This window comes from Grampus griseus (assembly GCF_964374135.1).
Source record: "Grampus griseus genome assembly, chromosome: 6".
Classification (NCBI taxonomy): Eukaryota; Metazoa; Chordata; class Mammalia; order Artiodactyla; family Delphinidae; genus Grampus; species Grampus griseus.
In genome coordinates, this window is record NC_139000.1 from 42,593,679 (window position 1) to 42,616,376 (window position 22,698).

The 22,698-nt window shown below is 36.3% G+C and overlaps 1 protein-coding gene and 1 pseudogene across 2 annotated transcripts in view; one reads left to right on the plus strand and one right to left on the minus strand.

The window, feature by feature from the left end:
* The window catches only part of VPS13A (vacuolar protein sorting 13 homolog A), a 235,726-nt gene that overhangs the window by 113,443 nt on the left and 99,585 nt on the right, over window positions 1–22,698 (minus strand). The window contains exons 27-33 of the mRNA XM_082656304.1: window positions 20,270–20,349; window positions 18,946–19,011; window positions 18,603–18,756; window positions 17,800–17,916; window positions 17,618–17,721; window positions 5,483–5,650; window positions 3,849–4,153 (exon numbers count right to left, since the gene is read on the minus strand). Of these exons, the coding sequence (XP_082512430.1) occupies window positions 3,849–4,153; window positions 5,483–5,650; window positions 17,618–17,721; window positions 17,800–17,916; window positions 18,603–18,756; window positions 18,946–19,011; window positions 20,270–20,349 (994 nt within the window). The remainder of the gene's footprint in view (window positions 1–3,848; window positions 4,154–5,482; window positions 5,651–17,617; window positions 17,722–17,799; window positions 17,917–18,602; window positions 18,757–18,945; window positions 19,012–20,269; window positions 20,350–22,698) is intronic.
* On the plus strand, window positions 11,070–12,418 carry LOC309823762 (transcriptional enhancer factor TEF-4-like; annotated as a pseudogene). The gene has a single exon. The product of its transcript is annotated as a transcriptional enhancer factor TEF-4-like (transcript).

The following is a 22,698-nucleotide window of genomic DNA, read 5'->3' on the forward strand; positions in this document are numbered from 1 at the left end:
AAACAAGATGAGCCCTAATGCTCCAACTTCAATTGTTTTGAGATAATTTAAAGGTCATGGAAAAGCGGGGGGATGGATAAGCCAAGAAATAACCAGTAAAGTCCATGAGTTATGAAGACAGACCTGAGAGTCCAGGGAAACCAAGGCAGCTAGAGTTCATATGGTAAAATTCCAGAGAGGACAGAGCTACAGAGAAGAACTCCAAATTGTAGTACTAAATGCATATACTAGAAAAGAAATGTTCAAATCAATCATCTGAGCCACCACCTAAAGAAACTTAGAAAAAGAGCAAAATTAAACCCAAAGTAAGCAGAAGGAATAATGAATATCAAAGCAGATATCAATGAAAGAGAAAACAGAAAAAGAAGAGAAAAAACCAAAAGCTGGTGCTTTAAAAGCAATAAAACTGAACTGTCAAGAATGGATAACCAGGGAATGGCCAAGATAGAGGAATAGGAAGACTCTAAGATCACCTCCTCTCAGGAGCACACCAAAATTACAAATATTTACAGAGTAACTATCAATGAGGATGACCTAAGACCAGCAGAGAAGAAGCTATTTAAAAACTAAAGATATGAAGAAGGAACCACAACAACACAGGTAGGAGAAGTGCAGACACGGTATAGTAAAGAACCATACCCCCAGGCCACAGATGGGAGGGTAATTATAATTGCAGAAGTTCTCCCCAAGGAACGAGGGGTACAACCCCCCTCATCAGGCTGCCCAGCCTAGAGTTCCCAGAATGACTGACTTTGAAGACCAGTGGGGCATACTTTTGAGAGAGTCAAAGGGCAGTAGGAAACAGACTCTACTCTTAGAGGGTGCACACAAAATCTCACATGTTCTGAGACCAAGGGAAGAAGCAGTAATTTAAAAGGAGCCTGGGTCAGACCCACTTGCTGATATTAGAGAGCCTCCCAGAGAAGCAGGAAGCTTCTGGTACTCACGCTGGGGACACAGATGCTGGCAGAAGCCACTTCTGGATGCTCATTCAACCACGAGGACAATGCTGCAGGCAAGCAACATTTTGGAATCCTCCCTCTAGCTCATTAACACTGGGACCCGTCCCAGCCCACCAGTCAATAGGCACCAGTCCTGGGACATCCCACACCAAGTAGCTAGCTGAGCACTGACACAGCTCCACCCACCAGCAGACCAACTCCCATAGGACCCCCTGAGCTCCTGGCCGCCCCAGGACCCAGCCCTGCCACCTGTAGGCTGACACCAGCTCTGGGACCACCAAGCTCTACAGCAAGAGACCACAGGACCCAGCTCTGACCATCAGCAGGCCGGCACGCTCCCCCTCTGAGGACATGACCTTACTCCCGCAGTGGGCAGACACCAGCCATGGGACCACTGGGCCCCAGCCCTGCCCACTAGTGGCCCAACACCAGCTCTGGGACACCTTGAGACTCTCAATCACCCCAATATCTGGCCCTGCCCACCTCAGGGATGACACTAACTCTGGGACACCCTGAATACCGCAGCCAGCTTTGTCAGGAACTGGCCCCGCCCAGGAATCCCATTCCTGAGTATTTATCCAAAGAAAATGAAAACACTAATTTGAAAAGATACACATACCCGTAAGTTCATTGCAGCATTATTTACAGTAGCCAAGATATGGAAACAATCTGAGTGTTCATCAGTGGCTGAATGGATAAATAAGATGTGGTGCGTGTGTATATGTATGTATGTGTGTGTATATATACACACACACACACACACACACACAATAAAATATTACTCAGCCACAAAAAAAGAATGAAATCCTGCCATTTGTGACAATATGGATGGGCCTAGAGGATATTATGTTAAGTGAAATAAATCAGACAGAAAGATAAATACTGTATGATTTCACTTATATATGGAATTTAAATAACAAAACAAATAAGAAACGTTGACAAAAGAGAAACCAGTCATAGATACAGAGAACAAACAGGTGCTTGCCATAGGGGAGAGGGGTGGGGGGAGGAGAGAAATAAGTGTGAGAGATTAAGAGGTACAAACTTTCAGTTACAAAATAAATGAGTCGTGGCTATGAAATGTACAGTGTGGAGAATACAGTCAGTAACTATGTAATATCTTTCTATGGTAGAGACTTACCATGGTGATCATTTTGAAATGTACAGAAATACTGAATCACTATGTTATGATACAGGAACTAACATAGTTCTGTAGGTCAATTATGCTTCAAAACAAACCAACTCATAGAAAAAGCAATAAGATGTGTGGTCACCAGAGGCAAGGGGTAGGAGGAGGGCGAACTGGATGAAGGTAGTCAAAAGGTATAAACTACCAGTTATAAGATACATAAGTACTAGGGATATAATGTGCAACATGATAAATATAATTAATACTCTTGTATGTTACATATGGAAATTGTTAACTGAGTAAATCCTAAGAGTTCTCCTCATAAAAAAAATTTTTTTTCTATTCTTTTAATTCTGTATCTATAGAAGATGATGGATGTTTACTAAACTTATGCGGTAATCATTTCATGATGTAGGTAAGTCAAATCATTATGTTTACAGCTTAAACTTATACAGTGCTGTATGTCAATTATATCTCAATAAAACTGGAAGGGAAAAAAATAATGGACACCCAGTTATCCCATAGGAAAAAAAAAAGATCAATAAAACCGATTAACCTCTAGCCAGGCTGATTAAGGTATAAATTATAAATATCAAGAATGGGGGAGGTAACATCAATATAGATACTAATGAGTAAGAAGAGAGTATTTTGAACTTTATGTCATAAAACTCTACAATGTAGGTGAAATAGACACATTTCTTGAAAAAAATTAAAAATCACTCAAAAATAATTAATTTGAATAGTCCCAAGTTTACTAAAGAAATGGAAATTGTAGTTAAAAATCTCCCACAAGCAAATACCAGCCCCAGTGGCTTCACTGGTGAATTCTACAAAATATTTAAGGAAGAATTAACACAGTTGTACTCAAACTATCGTAAGTGTATACGTATCAAATTTATCAAACTGTATACTTTAAAAGTATGCAATTTATTATATGCTAATTATATCTCAATAAAGCTGTTTTAAAAATATTCAGTTGATGGAAAGAATGGCAGGAGGGAGACAGACCTGCCAGAAGCCAGAGAAGCAGCAAAAATAAAAAGGAAAAAAATAAATAGAATGAGATCAAAGAAAAAAATTACAGAAAGAAAGAAAAGAGCAAGTTTACGTAGTGATGAATCCAAGTTGTAAGAGGAACAGGGCATTAAATCTAGAATAGATGATTAGAAACAGCACAGTAAAAGTTCTGGAAACTATCTGGATATTCACTTATTCTCCTAATTCCTAATCCTATGCAGAGTGAATATATAAGATTGTACTCTACTGTATGTGTGTGTGTGTGTGTGTGTGTGTGTGTGTGTGTGTGTGTGTGTGTGTGTGTGTGTGTGTGTGTGTGTGTGTTGTGTGTGTCTTTAATTAGCGTATCAGATCCACAGCACAAAGCTGATAGAGTACTTCGGGTACTGCTGTACTTGCTGAGTGAATAAATATATTAGAAATTCTACCATTTCTTCCATAACCTTATAATTTATAAAGAACTGCAAGTAAGTACAAATATTCTTCCTCAGATAACAAATTTTACAGCATTCCTAATTACCTAATGAGGAATTTTCCAATACTTCCTAGGTTTTTAAAAACTAGAAGACTATAATTGATCTTACCAAAAAATACTTGGGGAAGAGGAAATCACAAAATTAAGTACAGTTATAATAAAATTAAGTTCCACTCTAAACAGAAAACTCAAGATACCAAAGCCTTAAATGTAAAAAGTTAGAAAAAGATTGCATTCTACATAAATATATTTGTGAAAAGCTTACCTGTATAGTCGCATTTCACTCAGCTTTATCGTTATCAAATCAATAATGGGTGGGGGGTTGATCTGACTCTCTGTTATCACATGGAATGTATTTTTCATTGTAATTAGTCCAAAATCAGCAACAAAAACATTTTCAGAAACTGGAGACTGTGGGATAACCACAACTGGGGCTTTGATGTCAACATCCAATGCCATTCTAGAACTCCTTTGTGCCAGTTCTTTTACACCAGTAGCAGCCATTTCTGCTGCCTGAACAGTTGCCTCTGCGAAGGCTTGTTTAGCTGCTTGAAAATTATCTATAAAAGCCTATAAAGAAAACAGAATTATATTCTTAAGGCTACCATTAATGAATAAAACTATTAAATGTATATTGATATTTCTGATTTTACCTCCATAAGAAAAATTTTCTCTTGGAACAACTAAGCATTATTTATTCAAAGTCTGACTTGTCTATATTAAACCGTAATTTTCTGCAATAAAGGTTGAGAAACACAAAGATACAAAAACACAGTAAAACAGTAAAAATCTAGTCCCTGGACCAAAGCAACATGTGGATGCTCCAATGTTTCACTGGCATCTATTTCCCTTTTTATCTCACTTTCCTTAATGGCTCAACAATCACACTGTATTTCCCTACACAACCACAATGGACAGAGAGCTTATTTACGTTTATAAGATAAAACAGTAATAAAAATATGTCTGTCAAGAACTCTAAAGTTTTCTGATTCCTGAAATGTGGGAAAAATACTAAATGATATAAAATACACCCAGAATTATACTTAATTTTCATGCTTAATTAATTTCATGTTTTAATTATTTTCAATAATTTTTCAGTATAAAGCTATCACAAAAGGGCTCAGTGATATAATGCTTCTGAGTTATAAAAAGAAATTAGAAAAAATTAAACAAGAATATTTTTTCATTTTTACTTTTTTTGTACAAAAAAGTTTTTATGGCTATAGGAAAAACTGCATGATAACCTCAGTTTAAAAGATCACAAAAACAGCAACACTATTTATTTAGAATCAACTGATTATTTAGTTTATATACCACAATTTAGTTAAAAGAATGAATAGTGAAGTCATAGAGACAGGTATGACACAGGAAAAAACATCAGCTGACAGCAAGGGAAAAAAAAAACAAAACTATGAAAGGCAGAAACAGAACTTAAATACCTCAGGGAAGTGTAATATAGGGATTAAATCTAAATCCCTCAAAGCCCCAAATATTCACAGAACTAGAATGCAATAGAAAACATAATTTTCTTGATGACCAAACCAAACTTCAATTATATATTTAGCACTTTTAGTTAGAGCTGGAAGTCAGGTAAAACACTCAAACTAATAATGTATAAAGAATTCAATTAATATAGATAACATATATGATATATAATATACATATATTTAATATGTTTATAAAATACATATTTCAATTAGCTAGAACATTCCCATGTGAAAATGATGTTATATAAACAGTATACTATACATTTCAGTCATGATATATGGTACCCAGAATATCTTGAAAAATCAGGACAAAAAAAAATCAAGTAAGGAATGCTTCATCTATGCTTGATGCACAGCAAACACTTTCCAACTAGTAGGAAAGAATAAATAAAAAACCGATTAACATACTTACCAATACAGAATACAGAAATTTTGTGACAAGAACTACTTCAATGCAACCAACAGTTAAATTAACTTGACTGTCAAACACATTCATGTCTGTGTACGCAGAACCAGCAGTTGCACCCATATAAGAAACGACTCTGAAGCTGAAAACTTCTTTTCCAGTAATATAAACAGCCTTAATGAGAGAAAATTTAATTGTCAAAATCCACTTTCGAAATGATATGTCTTCAGTACAAAAATAAAGCAAACGCAAGATATACACACATATCTGGAAAATCTTGTAAGTAGTCAAGCCAAGTACAAATAAGACAACAATTCTAACTTCTTTTTTTTCTTTTTTTGCGGTACGCGGGCCTCTCACTGTTGTGGCCTCTTCCGTTGCGGAGCACAGGCTCCAGACGCGCAGGCTCAGCGGCCATGGCTCACGGGCCCAGCCGCTCCGCGGCATGTGGTATCTTCCCGGACCGGGGCACGAACCCGTGTCCCCTACATCGGCAGGCGGACTTTCAACCACTGCGCCACCAGGGAAGCCCCTAACTTCTTTATTAGAATCTACACTTGCAAGTTTTTTCAAATCAGTAGTGGCAACTCCCTTTATGGGCCATGAAATCCATTTACTAGGTCTGGCACAAGATTTTTTTAAATGGAAAAAACAGAAAAAAAATCAGAATACACATTTTCATTTAGTGTGTATACATGTGTACTGAGAACTGCCATATAAAGGTATTTTTCAGTCACTGTCAAAACTTAATATAATCTATTTTCTTCATTTGAGATATGTGAATTATTATCCAGATCCTTCCAAGGAGTTTTCTCCTATCACTATACTTCTGTTCCTTACTAGTTTGTCAAGAGTCATCTCAACTGCCAAACAAGAATTACCTACAGCAGTATAATGTCTCAAACTCTGCAATACCAGTTAAAAATGGTGGAGATATTAGCAGATGTGAAATGTCAAAAATATTCTGAAAGATAAACAGAGCACTCACTAACTTAGTTTATAGCTTTCTTGACCCTCTAAATGCTAGAAGTAAGGCAGAGGGCTGAAGAATCATCAAGAAGTAAATGAATTCCAACCATGGAACAAAAAAACCTCAGGAATCAAGGATAGTTGTCTGAAGGTTGAGGTGTAAGATGAGACTAAACAGAAGTCTACAGGAATTCTGCTTCTGCCTAGGATGTAGAATGCTGGAGAGACAGTTACTCCAAACCTTAAGAACAAGAAAAACAAAAACAGATAAACTACAAAATCATAACTTTTCTTAAAACCATTAGAAATCTGAGGTCACAAGCCAACTAAGCAGCCTAAAATCTAAAGAAAAAAGGTACCTTCAAGAGAGAACCTTAAGCACCAGCTCACCTGTGGTAAGGGGCAGAAGAAAAGAGCTGTCAGATACCATACAAGCTAAGTAAGAAGTCAGATAAAATGGTAAAGGTTGACTATGAACTTATAATGTGATATACAGAATCCCTGGGAGTCACAGACACAAGAGGAGCTCACACTTAGTTGCAAGCACTTCATTGTGTGCTTTCTGCTGGGAGCTCCTGAGAGACTGGGGCCAGAGTGGAATACCAGAGGAAGCTTTCCTTGGTACAACCCTCAAAGAGAGGAGAAGCCTCCACTCTAGAAAAGGCCCAAAGTTCCATCGGATTATTTCTCTTAGAACAGAAGCCTTAAGAAACTAGCAGACAGGCAGTAACCTTGTTGCCCTCAGAGCACAGGTGAAGATACCATACCCTAGAGGAAAAGATAAAACTCCCTCTACACTCGGGGGAAGAAACCGTTCTGGGACCCATTATAGAGCACCTTCTACTGGAGCAGGAAGGCATACTCTCCCATACAGGAGCTACCAAAGATCTGAGTCAAATGCCATGGGAGGGATGGACAGGATCACCAAGAATGCCCCATTTCTGAGACCTGGAGAAACAGATCTGGCTAGACTGGACGTGAACTAGGACAAATGACAAGCCTACCTAAAACATCTTCCCACTCTACCGCCACCCCCAAATACCATCAAGACGGCAAGCTCTACGAAAAAGCAGCAGTAGACTCTAAACATCAAGGAAAGAGCCAAGAGTATGGAAAGAGAACTTTCTGAGGTACAAGAGTAGAGGAAAAGTCAACAGCATAGTATGAAGCAGCACTCCAACAAAAAATCCCCCACATAGCTGAAGGAATGTGAGGCAGTGGTATATTGAAGGGAATCATATTAAACAAGAAAACTCAAACCCAGTTCAGCTCTCCATTAACTGGATTCAATCCCTCATGTTAATAGACTAGCAGAAAAAGGAGGCACACTCACTTTCAGACATAAATACTATTCACTTCTGTCTCTATTATCCTATATATGATGTCTTACAGTCAATCATTAGTTATGAAACAACCCAAAAAGCAAGAAGAAAATAAATGACAAAGCAATCAACAGAATCAGACTTGCTTATAACATAGATGTTGGAACTTTCAGCCGGTGGATTTTGAATTATTATGATTACTAAGGTAAGTGCTTCTAGCGGAAAACGTGGAAAATATGAATGAACAGACTGAAGAATATGAGCAGAGAAATGGAAAATGGAAAAAAGACTCAAAGGGAAATATTAAAGATTAAAAAAACATGGTAATAGATGAAGAATACTTTCAATGGGTTTATTAGCATATTCAACGGAGCCAAGGACAAAATCAGTGAACTTAAAAATAGGTCAAAAGAAATTACACAAGTGAAACATAATGAGAAAAGAATGGGAAGAGTGGAACAGAGGATCCAAAGGTTATGGGACAATATCTAACAGGAATCTAATAAGAATTTTTGGAACCCAAGAGGGAGAAGAATAGGGAGGAGGCGGAGGAGGAAGAGGAGGTGAGGAAGCGAGAGAGGTGGAAGCAGAACTATTTGAAAAGGTATAAAAAATATTGAGACAGATCCAGAAAACTCTGAACAGGACAAATATGAAAATATACTTTCATATACCTAGCATACCATACACAAATTCTCAAGTCAGTCAGATAAAGATGAGAAATTATGTACACCTAGCAAAAATATCACTCAGAAAATGAAGGTGAAATAAAAGCCTTTTTTTTTCCAGTTCTGATGCCTCCTTCCTGCCAAAAGATGAAATAATTCATAACCTGCAGACTTGCATCATAAGAAATGATTAAGTTCTTCGAGTAGAAATACAAATAACAGAATTTTGAAGGTACATGAAGAAATGAGTTCCGGAAATAGTTAGAATAAAGGTAAATACATCTCTTATAAAAAATTAATTGCTCTAAAGAAAACTGACTAAACCCCGATTGGTAGGTATACATTGTGGACTTTCAGCATACACAAAAGTAAAATATATTACAATAATACTGTGATAGGCAAGAAGTAGGAATTGACAGTATAGCACTGTTAAGATATGCGATACTACATAAAGCAGTAAAGTATCAATGGAAGGTAGACTGTAATATCCCCAATACTATTAATCAATAAAAAACAATATCTTCCATAAGTCACATGAGTGACTTGTGACTATCCCCCTTGAGTCCAACAGAAGAGAAGAAATTTTCATAAAACAGTGTTTAATGCACAGAGGTTGTGGCCTAGGAGACAACAGGTGTAGATAAGGGGTAAATAAAACACCATACTGAAAAAATGGGTATTTTAAGTAAAAATCTGTAAATTGAAATGTAAGGTCCCCACATTCTTCAACCAACTGGCTCCCTGAATCTAGACTGTCAGGCCTATACTTATAGTACTTTTCTAAAAGGAAAATGACTGGCCTGAGAGAGGGGAAAAAAAAAACAAACTTTAGATACTCAAGTTTTGAGGCCATCAAATCACTACATTACTGACTGACCATCTACCATGATGTCCACCTGTCCCAACTCCTGCCCACAAAAAGCTTCCAATCAGCTCTGAATATCTAGGCAAAATTACAAAGTCCTTCTAGGAGAAAGAAAGTGAAACTGTCATCAGAATCATAAGCAGCAATGTGATTGAACACTAGGCCAGAAGACACAGAATAACATGTTTAAGATCATCTAGAAAAAAAAAATGCAAGCTAAAGAATCAAAATCCAGCCAAAGTACTCTGTAAATATAAATGTAATGCAACATACAGACACTCATGAAGTACTATTCTTATGACTATGAGCCCTGCCTACAGAATCTACCAGGGAATAAACTTTTAAGTAGCCAAAATTTTGAAGATGTCGGCATAAAGACTGGTGAAAACTCCCATTTAATAAAGAAGAAATGTTTGAATCAGAATATTATCATTTTGCAATCCTTAATGAAATAATGGTTTTTAACATTACAAAAACAACGACAGCTAGACATTGTGCATCCTTTGAAAATACACAACACCAACTATGAAGTATTCTTGCCCTCCCCAGTCCCTGTAAAAAAAAAACCAAAAATAACCCTGAATCTCACTGAATGAGGTTTAACTATCAATTTACAGGAAATACAGGGAATAGAGGAACATGTTAAATATCACGAAAACACAATCAGCACAAGCTGATGGAAAATTCTACAAAACAAATAGGATAGCAACAAATGGCAAAGGAGAGAGAGATAGAAAATTATAGATTAAAACAGACTTGAGAGGCATATTAATCAAAACGCACTGTATGGACCTCCTCTGGATCTGATCTAAACAAACTAAAGGAAAAAAATTATGAGACACTCAAGGAAATATGAGAACTCACTGGATGGTTGATAACATTAAGAAATAACTGTGCCACCGGTCAGAATGGCCATCATCAAAAAATCTACAAACAAGAAATGCTGGAGAGGGTGTGGAGAAAAGGGAACCCTCCTACACTGCTGGTGGGAATGTAAATTGATACAGCCACTAAGGAGGACAGTATGGAGGTTCCTTAAAAAATAGAACTACCATACCACCCAGCAATCCCACTACTGGACATATACCCTGAGAAAACCATAATTCAAAAAGAGTCATGTACCACAATGTTCACTGCAGCTTTATTTACAATAGCCAGGACTTGGAAGCAACCTAAGTGTCCATCGACAGATGAATGGATAAAGAAGATGTGGCACATATATACAATGGAATATTACTCAGCCATAAAAAGAAACAAAATTGAGTTATTTGTAGTGAGGTGGATGGACCTAGAGTCTGTCATACAGAGTGAAGTAAGTCAGAAAGAGAAAGACAAATACCATATGCTAACACATATATATGGAATCTAAAAAAAAAATGGTTCTGAAGAACGTAGGGGCAGGACAGGAATAAAGACTCAGATGTAGAGAACGGACTTGAGGACATGGGGAGGGGAACGGTAAGCTGGGATGAAGTGAGAGAGTGGCATGGACATACATACACTACCAAATGTCAAATAGCTAGCTATTGGGAAGCAGCTGCATAGCACAGGGAGATCAGCTCGGTGCTCTGTGACCACCTAGAGGGGTGGGATAAGGAGGGTGGGAGGGAGACGCAAAAGGGAGGAGATATGGGGATTTATGTATATGTATAGCTGATTCACTTTGTTATAAAGCAGAAACTAACACACCATTGTAAAGCAATTATACTCCAATAAAGATGTTTAAAAAAAAGAAATAATTGTGCCCAGCCCCAGGCCGGGAGGCCCACATGGGGGAACTGCAGGCTGGTGCCCCTCTGGACGATGGCAGCGGCTGGACAGGAAGTGAGGAAGGAAGCGAGGAGGGCACTGGCGGCAGTGAGGGGGTGGGGGGAGACAGGGGCCCAGGCACAGAGGGTGTATGGAGTCCAGACATCGAACAGAGCTTCCAGGAGGCCCTGGCCATCTACCTACCCTGTGGCTGGTGGAAAATCATCCTGTCTGATGAAGGCAAGATATATGGTCGGAATGAACTGATTGCCCGCTACATCAAGCTGAGAACGAGGAAGACTCAAACTTGCAAACAGATCTCTAGTCATATCCAGGTTTTGGCCTGAAGGAAATCGAGGGAAATCCAGTCCAAGCTCAAGGACCAGGTTTTCAAGGACAAAGCTTTCCAGACAATGGCCACCATGTCCTCGGCCCAGCTCATCTCAGCAACTTCCCTGAAGGCCAAACTTGGTACCGCCGGTCCTCAGGCCCCAGAGCTTTTCCAGTTTTGGTTGGGGGGTTCTGGGCCCCCCTGGAATGTTCCAGATGTGAAGGCATTCTCGCAGACACTGTTCTCCTTGTCACTGACTCCTCCTGACCTCCCAGGGTACGAGCCCCCCCAAGCCCTCTCACCTCCTGCTTTGCCTCCACCTGCCCCATCAGCCCCAGCCTGGCAGGCTCAGGCTCTGGGCACTGCTCGGTTGCAGCTGGTGGAGTCCTCGGCCTTTGTGGAACCTCTGGATGCAGCTGACTCTTACCAGAGGCACCTGGTTGTACACAGCAGCCAGCACTACCCCAGCCCCAAAGCGCCCCCCTTCGGGAGTGTGGACGTCCGGCAGATCTATGACAAATTCCCTAAGAAAAAGGGCGGTCTGCGGGAGCTGTATGACTGTGGGCCCCCCACGCCTTCTTCCTGGTCAAGTGTTGGGAGGACCTGACCTGGGGGCCGAGTGGTGAGGAGGTGGGGGCCGGCAGCAGCAGTGGTGGCTTCTATCTAGTGAGCAGCCAGTACGAGAGCCTGGAGCACATGACCCTCACCTGTTCCTCCTGTTCCAAAGAAGAAGGTCTGCTTCTTTGGCAAGTAGGTAGGTGGTGGAGAAGGTGGGGACGGAGCATGCCCAGCTGGAGGACGGGAGGTTCATGTACTGCCTGCTGCGCTCACCCACGTGCAAGTACCTGGTGAATTTCCTGCACAAGCTTTGGCAGCTACCCAAGCGCTATATGATGAACAGTGTCCTGGAGAACTCCACCATCCTCCAGTGGTGACAGAGACACCCAGGAACTGCTGCTCTGCACCACCTACGTCTTCGAGGTCTCCACCAGTGAGCGGGGCGTCCAGCACCACATTTACCGCCTGGTCAGGGACTGAAGGGGGACCCCAGAAGTGGCCCACCCCCGGAATACCCTCCTCCCAGGAAGGACCTCCAGCTTTCCTCATGTTTCTTCCTTGGTGAGGGGGCTGCTCCCTGTTAGGACCTTAAAAGGTGGGTGGTGAGTTGAATGGGCTGGGACTGAGAAGAAAGGATGGATCCTGATATTGGGACCTCACAGGGGTGTCTGAAAGGACAGATCACTCCAGAGCATTTGACACTGGGGGCAGGAGTGAGACAACCCCTGGAACAGCACTGGTTTCTGTCTCTGACAGGCACCCTTCCCCTTCTCTGTTTTGGATATTTTGGAAGGCCCCAGTTACACACTGGCTTGTCGCGCTCTGTTTTTCAGGGCCCTCTTCTTCCCAATCTGCCTCTCCTTACCAGCCCCATCCTAGGACCCTGATACCAAATTTTGAAGGTTAACCCTTTCCGTGCAGGAGTAAAGCCAGCTGGGCCCTGGAAATTTTTTTTTTTTTTAACATTACAAGAGATATTCATAAGTGGGTGTTAGGGCCGTGACATTTTCTCAGCTGGGCAAGCCAGTGGGGCGAGGCTTTTAAATCTCATGTCGCCTTCTAAACAGGCTGTGGCGCTGGGCTGTGTTGCCTCCCTCTCCTCTCCTCCTCCCAAAGTGTGTTCTGACAGAGGATAAAGCTATTTTACCAAGAAAGAAAGAAAGAAAGAAAGAAAGAAAGAAAGAATTGCTTGCTTTTTAAAGGCGAAATACCAATGGGTTTTTTTTTCTTTGGTAGACCGTGAAAGATTCTAAAATTTATATTTATATACGTAAACGCAAAAGTCCAGCAACAGCCAAGACATTATTGAAGAAAACAAACAAGATGGAAGATGAATTATAAAACTTAAGAATTAAGCTCAATAATTCAGTTTGGAATTGAAAGGCAGTATAAAATAGTTGTTAAGAGCATAAACTACAGAGTCTGAATGCCTGTTACATCCAGGATGTTAGATGAAGCTCTATTAGATATGTGACCTCAAGAAAAACCTTTATGTGCTTCAGTTTCTTTATCCATAATATTGGAAAATGAAATTCTGATCTAAATGACATTTGTGAAGATTAAATAACTTAATATTTATAAAGCATTTAGAACACTATCCAGCACCAAGTAAGGACTATATGTATGTTTGGTACTGATTCAAGGATAAGTAAACCAATGGAACACAAAAGAGAGCCCAGAAATAAATCTATCCATATATCTACACTTAATATTTAATAGATATAGTACTGTATACAAGTAAGAAAAGGATAGCTATTTAAATAAATGATACTAGGATAAAAACAACCCAGTGTGAAAAAAAAAATGAAATTGGACCCCAGCCTCAATTATATAGAAAAATCAATTCCAAGTAGGATGAAAGACCTAACAGTGAAAGGCAAAATTATATAACTTTTAGAAGGTCACATAGGGGAATAACTTTATGAATTCAGGGGATGGAATGATTTAGAAGACTAAATTCTCAAATCAAAAAAGAAAAGAATGATAAATTCAACTTAATTAAAATTAATAACTTTTGTTCATCAAAAGACATCATAACCAAACTGGGAGTAACTATTTGAAACACAAACTAAGCAAGGAATAATGTATAAAATATTAAATGATTTCCTACAAATCAATAAAGAAAAAAATAAACATTCCTTCCTCTAAAATTGATAAATTAAACCAGGTGTCAGCAAACTACAAACAGCAGGATTAGGTAAAAATGGTTTACATACTTTTAAGTAGTTAAAAAAATATCTAAATAATATTTTGTGACATATACAAATTATATGAAATTTACATTTTATTATCCATAAAATAAAATTTTACTGGAACACAGCCAAATCACTCATTTACACAAATGACTGCTTTCACACTACAAGAGCAGGGCTGAATAGTTGCAACAAAAACTTCATGGCCCACAAAGCCTAAAACACAATCTGGCTATTCACAGAAAAAGTTTACTGGCACCTGAGTTAAACTAATAGGCATCTCATAGAAGAGCAAGTATAAATAGTCTATAAGTATATGAAAAGATGTGCAATTTCATTAGTGTGGTAAGAAAAATACAAACTGAAAACACCATATCATACACTCCAGATCTTCAAAAAATGTAATATCTGACAATTCCAAGCACTGGCATTGAAATGAAATACCAGATCTCTCTTCCACTGCTCCTGGGAGTACATATGCCACTAGAAATAGATTCTCTGAAAAATGCTTGCATGAGATATGTCCAAGAATATATCAGGAGACATGTATTGATACAAGACTAGTTACAGGAGCAATACTCATAAAAACAAAAGAGTAGAAACCAAATATCCATCAACAGAACAATGAATAAATAACCAGTGGTAACAAAAATGAATGAACTAATATTACTCAGCCATAAAAAGGAACGAAATTGGGTCATTTGTAGAGATGTGGATGGACCTAGAAACTGTCATACACTATGAAGTAAGTCAGAAAGAGAAAAACAAATATCATATATTAACACATACATGTGGAATCTAGAAAAACTGGTTTGCAAGGCAGAAATAGAGACACAGATGTAGAGAACAAGCATATGGACACCAAGCGGGGAAAGTAGGAGGGATGTTGGTGGGATGAATTGGGAGATTGGGATTGACATATATATACTAATATGCATAAAATAGATAACTAATAAGAACCTGCTGTATAAAAATAAATAAATAAATAAAAATTTAAAAGCATGGTTAAAAAAAAAAAATGAATGAACTATACCTACAAACGTCAACATGGATACACCTCAAAAATATAATGAATGATAAGATGCAAGGCTAAAGAAATACATATAAAATATGATCTCCTTTAAAAAGGGGAGTGCAAGATGAAACAACGTGTTATGTAAGGATTCATACATAGCTGGTAACATTTATTAAAAATACAAAAAGCCGGACATAGTTAACTCTCCAAGGAGACAGTACAATAAAGTCAAATTAGGGCATACTGGTGACTTCTGGGGTATGTTCTATTACTTGGCTTGAGAGTTGGGTATAAAGGTATTTGTTTTACTGTTGTTCTTTACGTTATATTACTTGCTTTTGTGTATATGCTATATTTCAAAATAAAACATATTTCCAAATACCACAAAACTGGGCAATATATTGTTTAAGGATGCAAACATATAAGGTTAAAAACTACAATGAAGAGTAAGGAGGAAAAAAAGCAAGGATATACAATTTATATAATAGCTTGTTATCATCTCAATTTTTAATAAAAATATGTAAGAACAATAGAAACAAAACCATATGTGCAAAAATTCCAAAAAAGATCCACATTATCAAATCTCACTCAAGAAGAACAAGAAAATCTGATTAGACTTACATCAAGTAAAGAAATGGAACAGTAATTAAAAATTCTTCCCCACAGAAAACCTCAAAGCCACACAGCTTCACTGCTGAGTTCCATCAAACACTTAAGGAAGACATAATATATACCAATTCTACATAAATCTTTCAGAAAACAGATGAGAAAACACTTCCAAATTCATTTTATGAAGCCAATATTAGCCTGATACTAAAGACAGAAAAGTATAAAACAGTTAGAAATACTGGTGTACCTACCACCAAGAATTAACAAGCTTAACAACTGGATAAATTTTTAAACACTCATAATTTACAGTGATATTTTATTTCATGAGAATGTCAGGTCAGCTAGAATCTTTTTCAGGTTATGGCACACATAAATAACAGTATCTGTACAATGATACTAGTATAAATGAATGCTGCTCCAGGACAGAGTCAAATAATCTGAGAACTCTAGTCCTTTCTCCAGCTGCCCAGAAAGCTGAAGGGCTCAATATATTATACTTAAAACCCACTCAGGGCACAATAGTGTGTCATGGAACAGTAATTACAAAGCTCTGATCCAGGGCAAAAAGATTATGTCTCTTTGGTTCCTTGACATGTGGAGAGTTATGAAGGTAGTTTGTTTAAAAATCATATACATCGGAATCAAAGTCAAGAAATATGGAAAGCAAAATGGGGTGGGACAAGAAGACACAAGTGAGAAACTTCATTTTGTAGCTTTTCTTAAGTTGGATTTTTAACCTTAAAGATGCATTAAAAATAAAATTACAGAGAAAAAAAGTAAATGTCTTAGGTTATAATATCAGTTCCATTACTAACTACTTGTATGACTTGTAGTAGATTCATTTATTTATATTAGCTTTACTTTCTAAATAGGACAAATAAAATGGACAATCTACTTCCTAAACGCTCTAATACTATAATTTTTCAAATAAAAGCAATGGAAGCAAATCAAACCATGGCTTCTGAAAAATTTCTTGTTCTTTATTCCTATGAGCCATGTACCTTTGATGTTTTGGGGACTCTTGTTATCTCATGCTAACAAACCACAATAAGAAAATACAAGGCATAAGAATTTTTATTTAACATAAAAATCAGGTCATCACTGTATCTCATCAGTATTATTTGCTAATAAGCCTATACATCTATTTCCTTTCTTCCTGTCACATTCCAAACTTTGACTTCCTGACTCAACAAGTACCTCAGCCTTTTCTAATCCTACTATTTGATGTTCTCTTCACTCCTTTAAATATACCACCTTACCCAGATGCTCCACTGTTTAAAAATTACCTGTCCAACTCCACAACAGTATCTAGTCCAAGAACCTTACTCTCTTGCACCCAGTAACAACAAAAGGACCTATCCTTCAACCACTAGCCACCTAGTTCCAAGGACTCTCTTAACATTATAATGCTACGTTAGTAAGTATCCATGAAAATAAACTTAAAAAAAAAAATCTCGTTTATTCAATCTGACTTCATATCCTCTGCTCTGAAATCTGAAATGCAGTACAAGGTTCATAATACTTCAAAATAGCAAAAAGATAAAAAGTAAATAATGCATTTGCTACTCCCCTCCCCCCTTCCCCACAAAAGCACTCCACAACTAAGTTCCAGCAGTATCACTTGTACTAATTTCATTTATGAGATACTTAATCGTCATTTTACAAATAAACAGATTCTGAGATTAGGCCACCCAACTACTGAAGAGCAGGGCTAAAATAAGAACCTAATTATGCCTAACTTCAAAGCCCATGGACCTACTAAGACACACTGCTAAAATCCGATGACTGTTTAATTTATACCTATGAACAATCTTAAAGGACAATTATGTTTAATAATGTTAATGAATAGAAACAAATTCATACCTTTTTGTATACAGCTGCTATATCAGAATCCAGAACAATTATATTCCTTAGCTTTGCATTTATTTCAGTCACTGATGGCCTCATAATCATCTCAGAATCAAGCCCTAAGGGAAAAAAAAATTATTAAATTCTTTTTCCTTCATTTAATAGTTCTGAATTTACTTTTCCTCAAATCTTATTACCTTCAATCTTAATTTCTGAAATGTTATGTTTCTGATCTTGAATAAAGATCTGTAAACATGATAATTCTGCTAAAATCTGTAAGGTAATAATATCTTCATTCTTGGATAGTTTTAAAGCTGCAAAAAGAAAGTCATATTGTAAAACATAAGACAAAACTTTTAGTAGTTACCTTACTACACTTATAAAGTAACTGAAATATCACAACAATGATAATGCTAGAGGAAAACGTGATTTGCAAATTGAAAGCAAGCAATATATTACCTACTAAATTAGGAATGCTAAAGAAAATCCAATCCAATGAAAACAAAGCCAAACAAATGCAAAGAGACAAAACAAAAATAGTTCCTAGATGAGAATAACATTTGAAACTAAGAAGTCGTAGTTGTAAAATCATAAATCTTTTGCGATTTAATGATTACAGGGTGATACATATTATTATCAAACTTGCAACTTTTGACTGCTTAGAAAAGCACTCCGATTAAAAAATATACTCTCATATTATTCAAATTTTGTTAGTTCTATTTTTCTAATTTAAATAATATTAAATGCATGAAATTTAATTACATTAAATACTTCTACTGTATAATCTTCAACTAAAATGAATAAGATAAATAAAAGCCACTTTTCTTCAGCAATAATCACTTTACTATTATTTTCTAAAATTAACCTGTTATATAATGAATCTTTCTAAATATTAATCTAGCAATAGAATTCTAAAGCCAATATTATAATAATAACGCAAGAGCCAAAATTTATTGATCTACTTAGTAAAAATTTGATGTTGAATTTTAAAGAAACATACGTATTTTTTTAATAAACTCTCCTTTGTCTTCAGTCTCTGCAATATGCACTGGGGCTGGTTTTTCCTCCGAATATGGAAGGATATTATTAAAATAATTTATTGTATTCAGAAGTGCTTCAGTATGTAAATGAATATCCAAAGAGGAAAAATTCACCTAAAGAACAAAGCTGATTTTAGTAATACAAATATTTGTCTGTATTCTTTGTGGTATAAAGGATACAATTTATAATATTCAATTTTTATCCTCAATGATCTTACAGTTCTAGTTATAAAATAATTTTCATAATATATTTGCTTAGAAATACAGTATCTAATTAAAAAATAAATTATTATTCACCTATACCTTAATCAGTTGCACAACATTGTTATAGGTGTCCTTCAACATTGTTATGGGTAAATTCTTTTCAGCCTATACAAAGTGAAAAAAACAAATCTGTTAGATTATCATAGGAAGACATATGTATATATATAATTACATAATGGTCCTAACACACATTTATATAATTTGCCAGCTATTTTTATATATATATATATATATAATTACTTAAACAAACGACTGCTTCACCAGAACAAATTTGCTAAGTATTCAATAAATGTTACGTACTATCTTGCTTATTATCAAGAGTGGATATTTAGGTATTATCACATGTAGAGGACAATCATTTAGTCAGCGACAACTCTGTAAGATACTTCCCAAATCTTCCTATATGTTAAAACAAAATTTTGACGCAACAGTCTGCCAGGTATCAAATACTCTGTGGTATCTTTAGATTTGGAACATTTCTACAATATAAAAGCTGTTTAATTCATAAACAACAAAACACTAAAATATCTATATCAATAATAGTAAAAACTGGTCTTAAAAGTGATATAATTCTCATTTACCATTAAGTACTGTAATTATTAAAATAACATGGCACTTACATAAAAACAGGTCAATGAAAACAAGGGCTAAATCATATGTAGACCACAGTACACATAAAAACTTAATAAATGACGAAATGGTTATCATAAATCCATAGGAAAGGAATAGAGTCACTGACAGCAGGAAAATTAGGTAACTTCAGACAATGGTGGGAAATCAAGTGAAAGCCTCATCTTATATCCTATACCACAATAAATTCCATCAAGACTGAAAAGTTTGTTGACATCCTGATGGGGGGGGAAATAGCCAAACTGCAGGTCATTTCTACTTAGAATGTGGGCTGCTTATTATCTTGCTATGTGAAGTGTTTATAAATCACAAGTATCTAACAGAGGATGACAAAACAAAAAAATCTTAAACTTTTAGGAGTTATAGCGATCACATCAGAATGAAGATTAAACTAAACTTATTGCTAAACTTATAAACTTATATTGCTATATATAAACTTATAGCAATATAAGTTAAATGAAATATAAGTTAATGAAATATAAGTTTAAATGAAATATAAGTTTAAATGAAGATTAAACTAAACTATAAGTTAAATATAAGTTAAATATAAGTTAAATGAAATATAAGTTTAAATGAAGATTAAACTAAACTTATTGCTAAACTTATAAACTTATATTGCTATATATAAACTTATATTGCTATATATAAACTTATATTGCTAAACTTATAAAACTTGATTTTAATATTTCAGCAGCATGCTTACCATAACAAGAATATAAATCAAACTACTTACCTTCACATATTCCAGTGTTAACAGATCTTCCATTGTGTTATCCAGTGTTGTAATCAAATAAACTGGTTTCTTGTTTTCATCTAAAAATAATTTCTAAAATTATTCTTTCATAGAAAAACTAATGGAAAATAAATGCAGGCAATATTAATAATTTTAGAATTGGAAAAGAAGGATTTCCTGTATCATATCAATTCTGGGCCTTGATTTCTGTATTACTCAACTCAGGTCCTTCATCCTTTATTTTAAACTCTAAAAATGTAATTTCATCTCACAATTCCCTTCTCTTATGCCACAATGCTGAAGATTCTTACCCTTCTAAACCTAGATAGGAACATGAAGAGATTCTAGTCCTGAGTCATAGAAATAGCTAGAAAGAAAACTGTCAGTATCTCTAAAATCCTAATTGTAGAGAAAAAGCATCAGGTATCTGATGAGAAACTAAACTGTTGTCTGTATTAGTTTAGATTAAAATAAACTATTACCATATTATCAGTCTTTACTAGTTGTATTGTTGCTGCTGCTCAAAATCTAAGAAGATAAGTGAGGAAACTGTTGTAGAATAGTATTTTGTGTAAAGTCTTTATAACTATCATCAGCAAATTACTTACAACTGTTCAAAATCAATAACTAGATACTGGAAGAAAGGACTACAAACCAATCATACTACTCTTCAGGAAAAAAATGCAACATATTTCCACAGAATCCTCCAGATTTAAAAGCTTATTAGCAATTAAGCTAGTCTTCTACTGTAGATGCTAATCACATTTCAATCCTTAAGAAGGTCTCCACTTTTTTCACACATTTATTCATTCATTGAATAACTATTTACTGATCATTTACTTTGTGTAAGAAATTGTGCTATTCACTTCTTCCTACTCTTTCTAAGAAAACAGAAGCAAATATATTACAAAATAGGTGCACTAATAATTATATATCTTGTATTATGTGTGTAAGCGTTTTCTTATCATTTGCTTTTGGGAAAACAAAAAATTATAAAAAAACATAAATATTAACAACTGCTATAATACTTCTGGATTACTGGTGAACACTATCAAGTTGGTTTACTTTTCTTTCCAACTGCCAGAGCAAACTTTGATGTAAAAAGCATAATAAAGCAGAACTCTGTATCTTCCATGTATGATAATTTTTTCAGGAAGAGATAATCATAACACAATTCACCACATGCAAGTTCTCAGAGGCTACATAACAAGTGTAGAGTATGGAACTAAAATGTATAAATCATATCCAATGATTAAGTTTTCAGGCCACAATACTTAATCTGCTTCCCAAAATACATAGATCACATTTAATTCAGGGCTCACAAAAAAGGAGAAGTTTTCATTATACCAGTTAACTGACATCTTTTGTCTGGGAATGAGTTCCCAGAGAAGATGGCCTTCTCAAATCCTTGAGATGTACATAAGCATATTTCTTACCTTTCTTATTCCCAGAGATAGTTCATTTTTACTTTAGTTCTCTAACTCCCTTATTTTCTGTATCTCAATTCACTGGGTAAAGAAATTCCTAAATGAGTTCAAAAGATTTCACAAGATAGCTTCCATTTAAAACTTAAATAACTTATAAACATTAAAAAAATAAAAAGTCAACCATCAAAAGAACATGGAAGGGGCTTCCCTGGTGGCACAGTGGTGAGGGTCCGCCTGCCGATGCAGGGGACGCGGGTTCGTGACCGGGTCCGGGAGGATCCCACGTGCCGCGGAGCGGCTGGGCCCGTGGGCCATGGCCGCTGGGCCTGAGCGTCCGGAGCCTGTGCTCCGCAACGGGAGAGGCCACAACAGTGAGAGGCCCACGTACCGCAAAAAAGGAAAAAAAAAAAAGAACATGGAAGAATTTCCTGGTGGTCCAGTAGTTAGGATTCGGCACTTCACTGCCAGGGTCCAGGTTCTATCCCTGGTCAGGGAACTAAGATCCTGTGAGCTGTGCAATGCAGTCAAAAATTATTTTTTTAAAAATTAAAAAAAAAAAGAACATTGATTCCAGGACAGCTAAGAGTAAGGTACTTTTATACACATGCAAATAGAACACATTCATGTGGTCTCAAAAACAAAAGTAAAGCCCTACTAACTTTTAGTTAGAAAAAAATTATTTTACCCAACTGTATCAATGATCACTTTGAATATCAATGGTCTAAATGTACCAAATAAAAGACAACAATTGCCAAAATGGATCAAAAAAACAAGACCCAAGTATACACTGTCTACAAGAAACCCACTTTAAAGTACGTATAGATTGAAAGTAAACAGATGTTGAAAAATACATTATGTTAACACTAATAAGAAGAAAGCAGAGATAGCTATATAAATTTTCAGACAGAGCAGACTTCAAAGCATGCAAAAGTTATCAGGGATAAAGAAAGGCATTATACAATGATAAAGGGGTCAATTCTCCATTAGAACACAACAATCCTT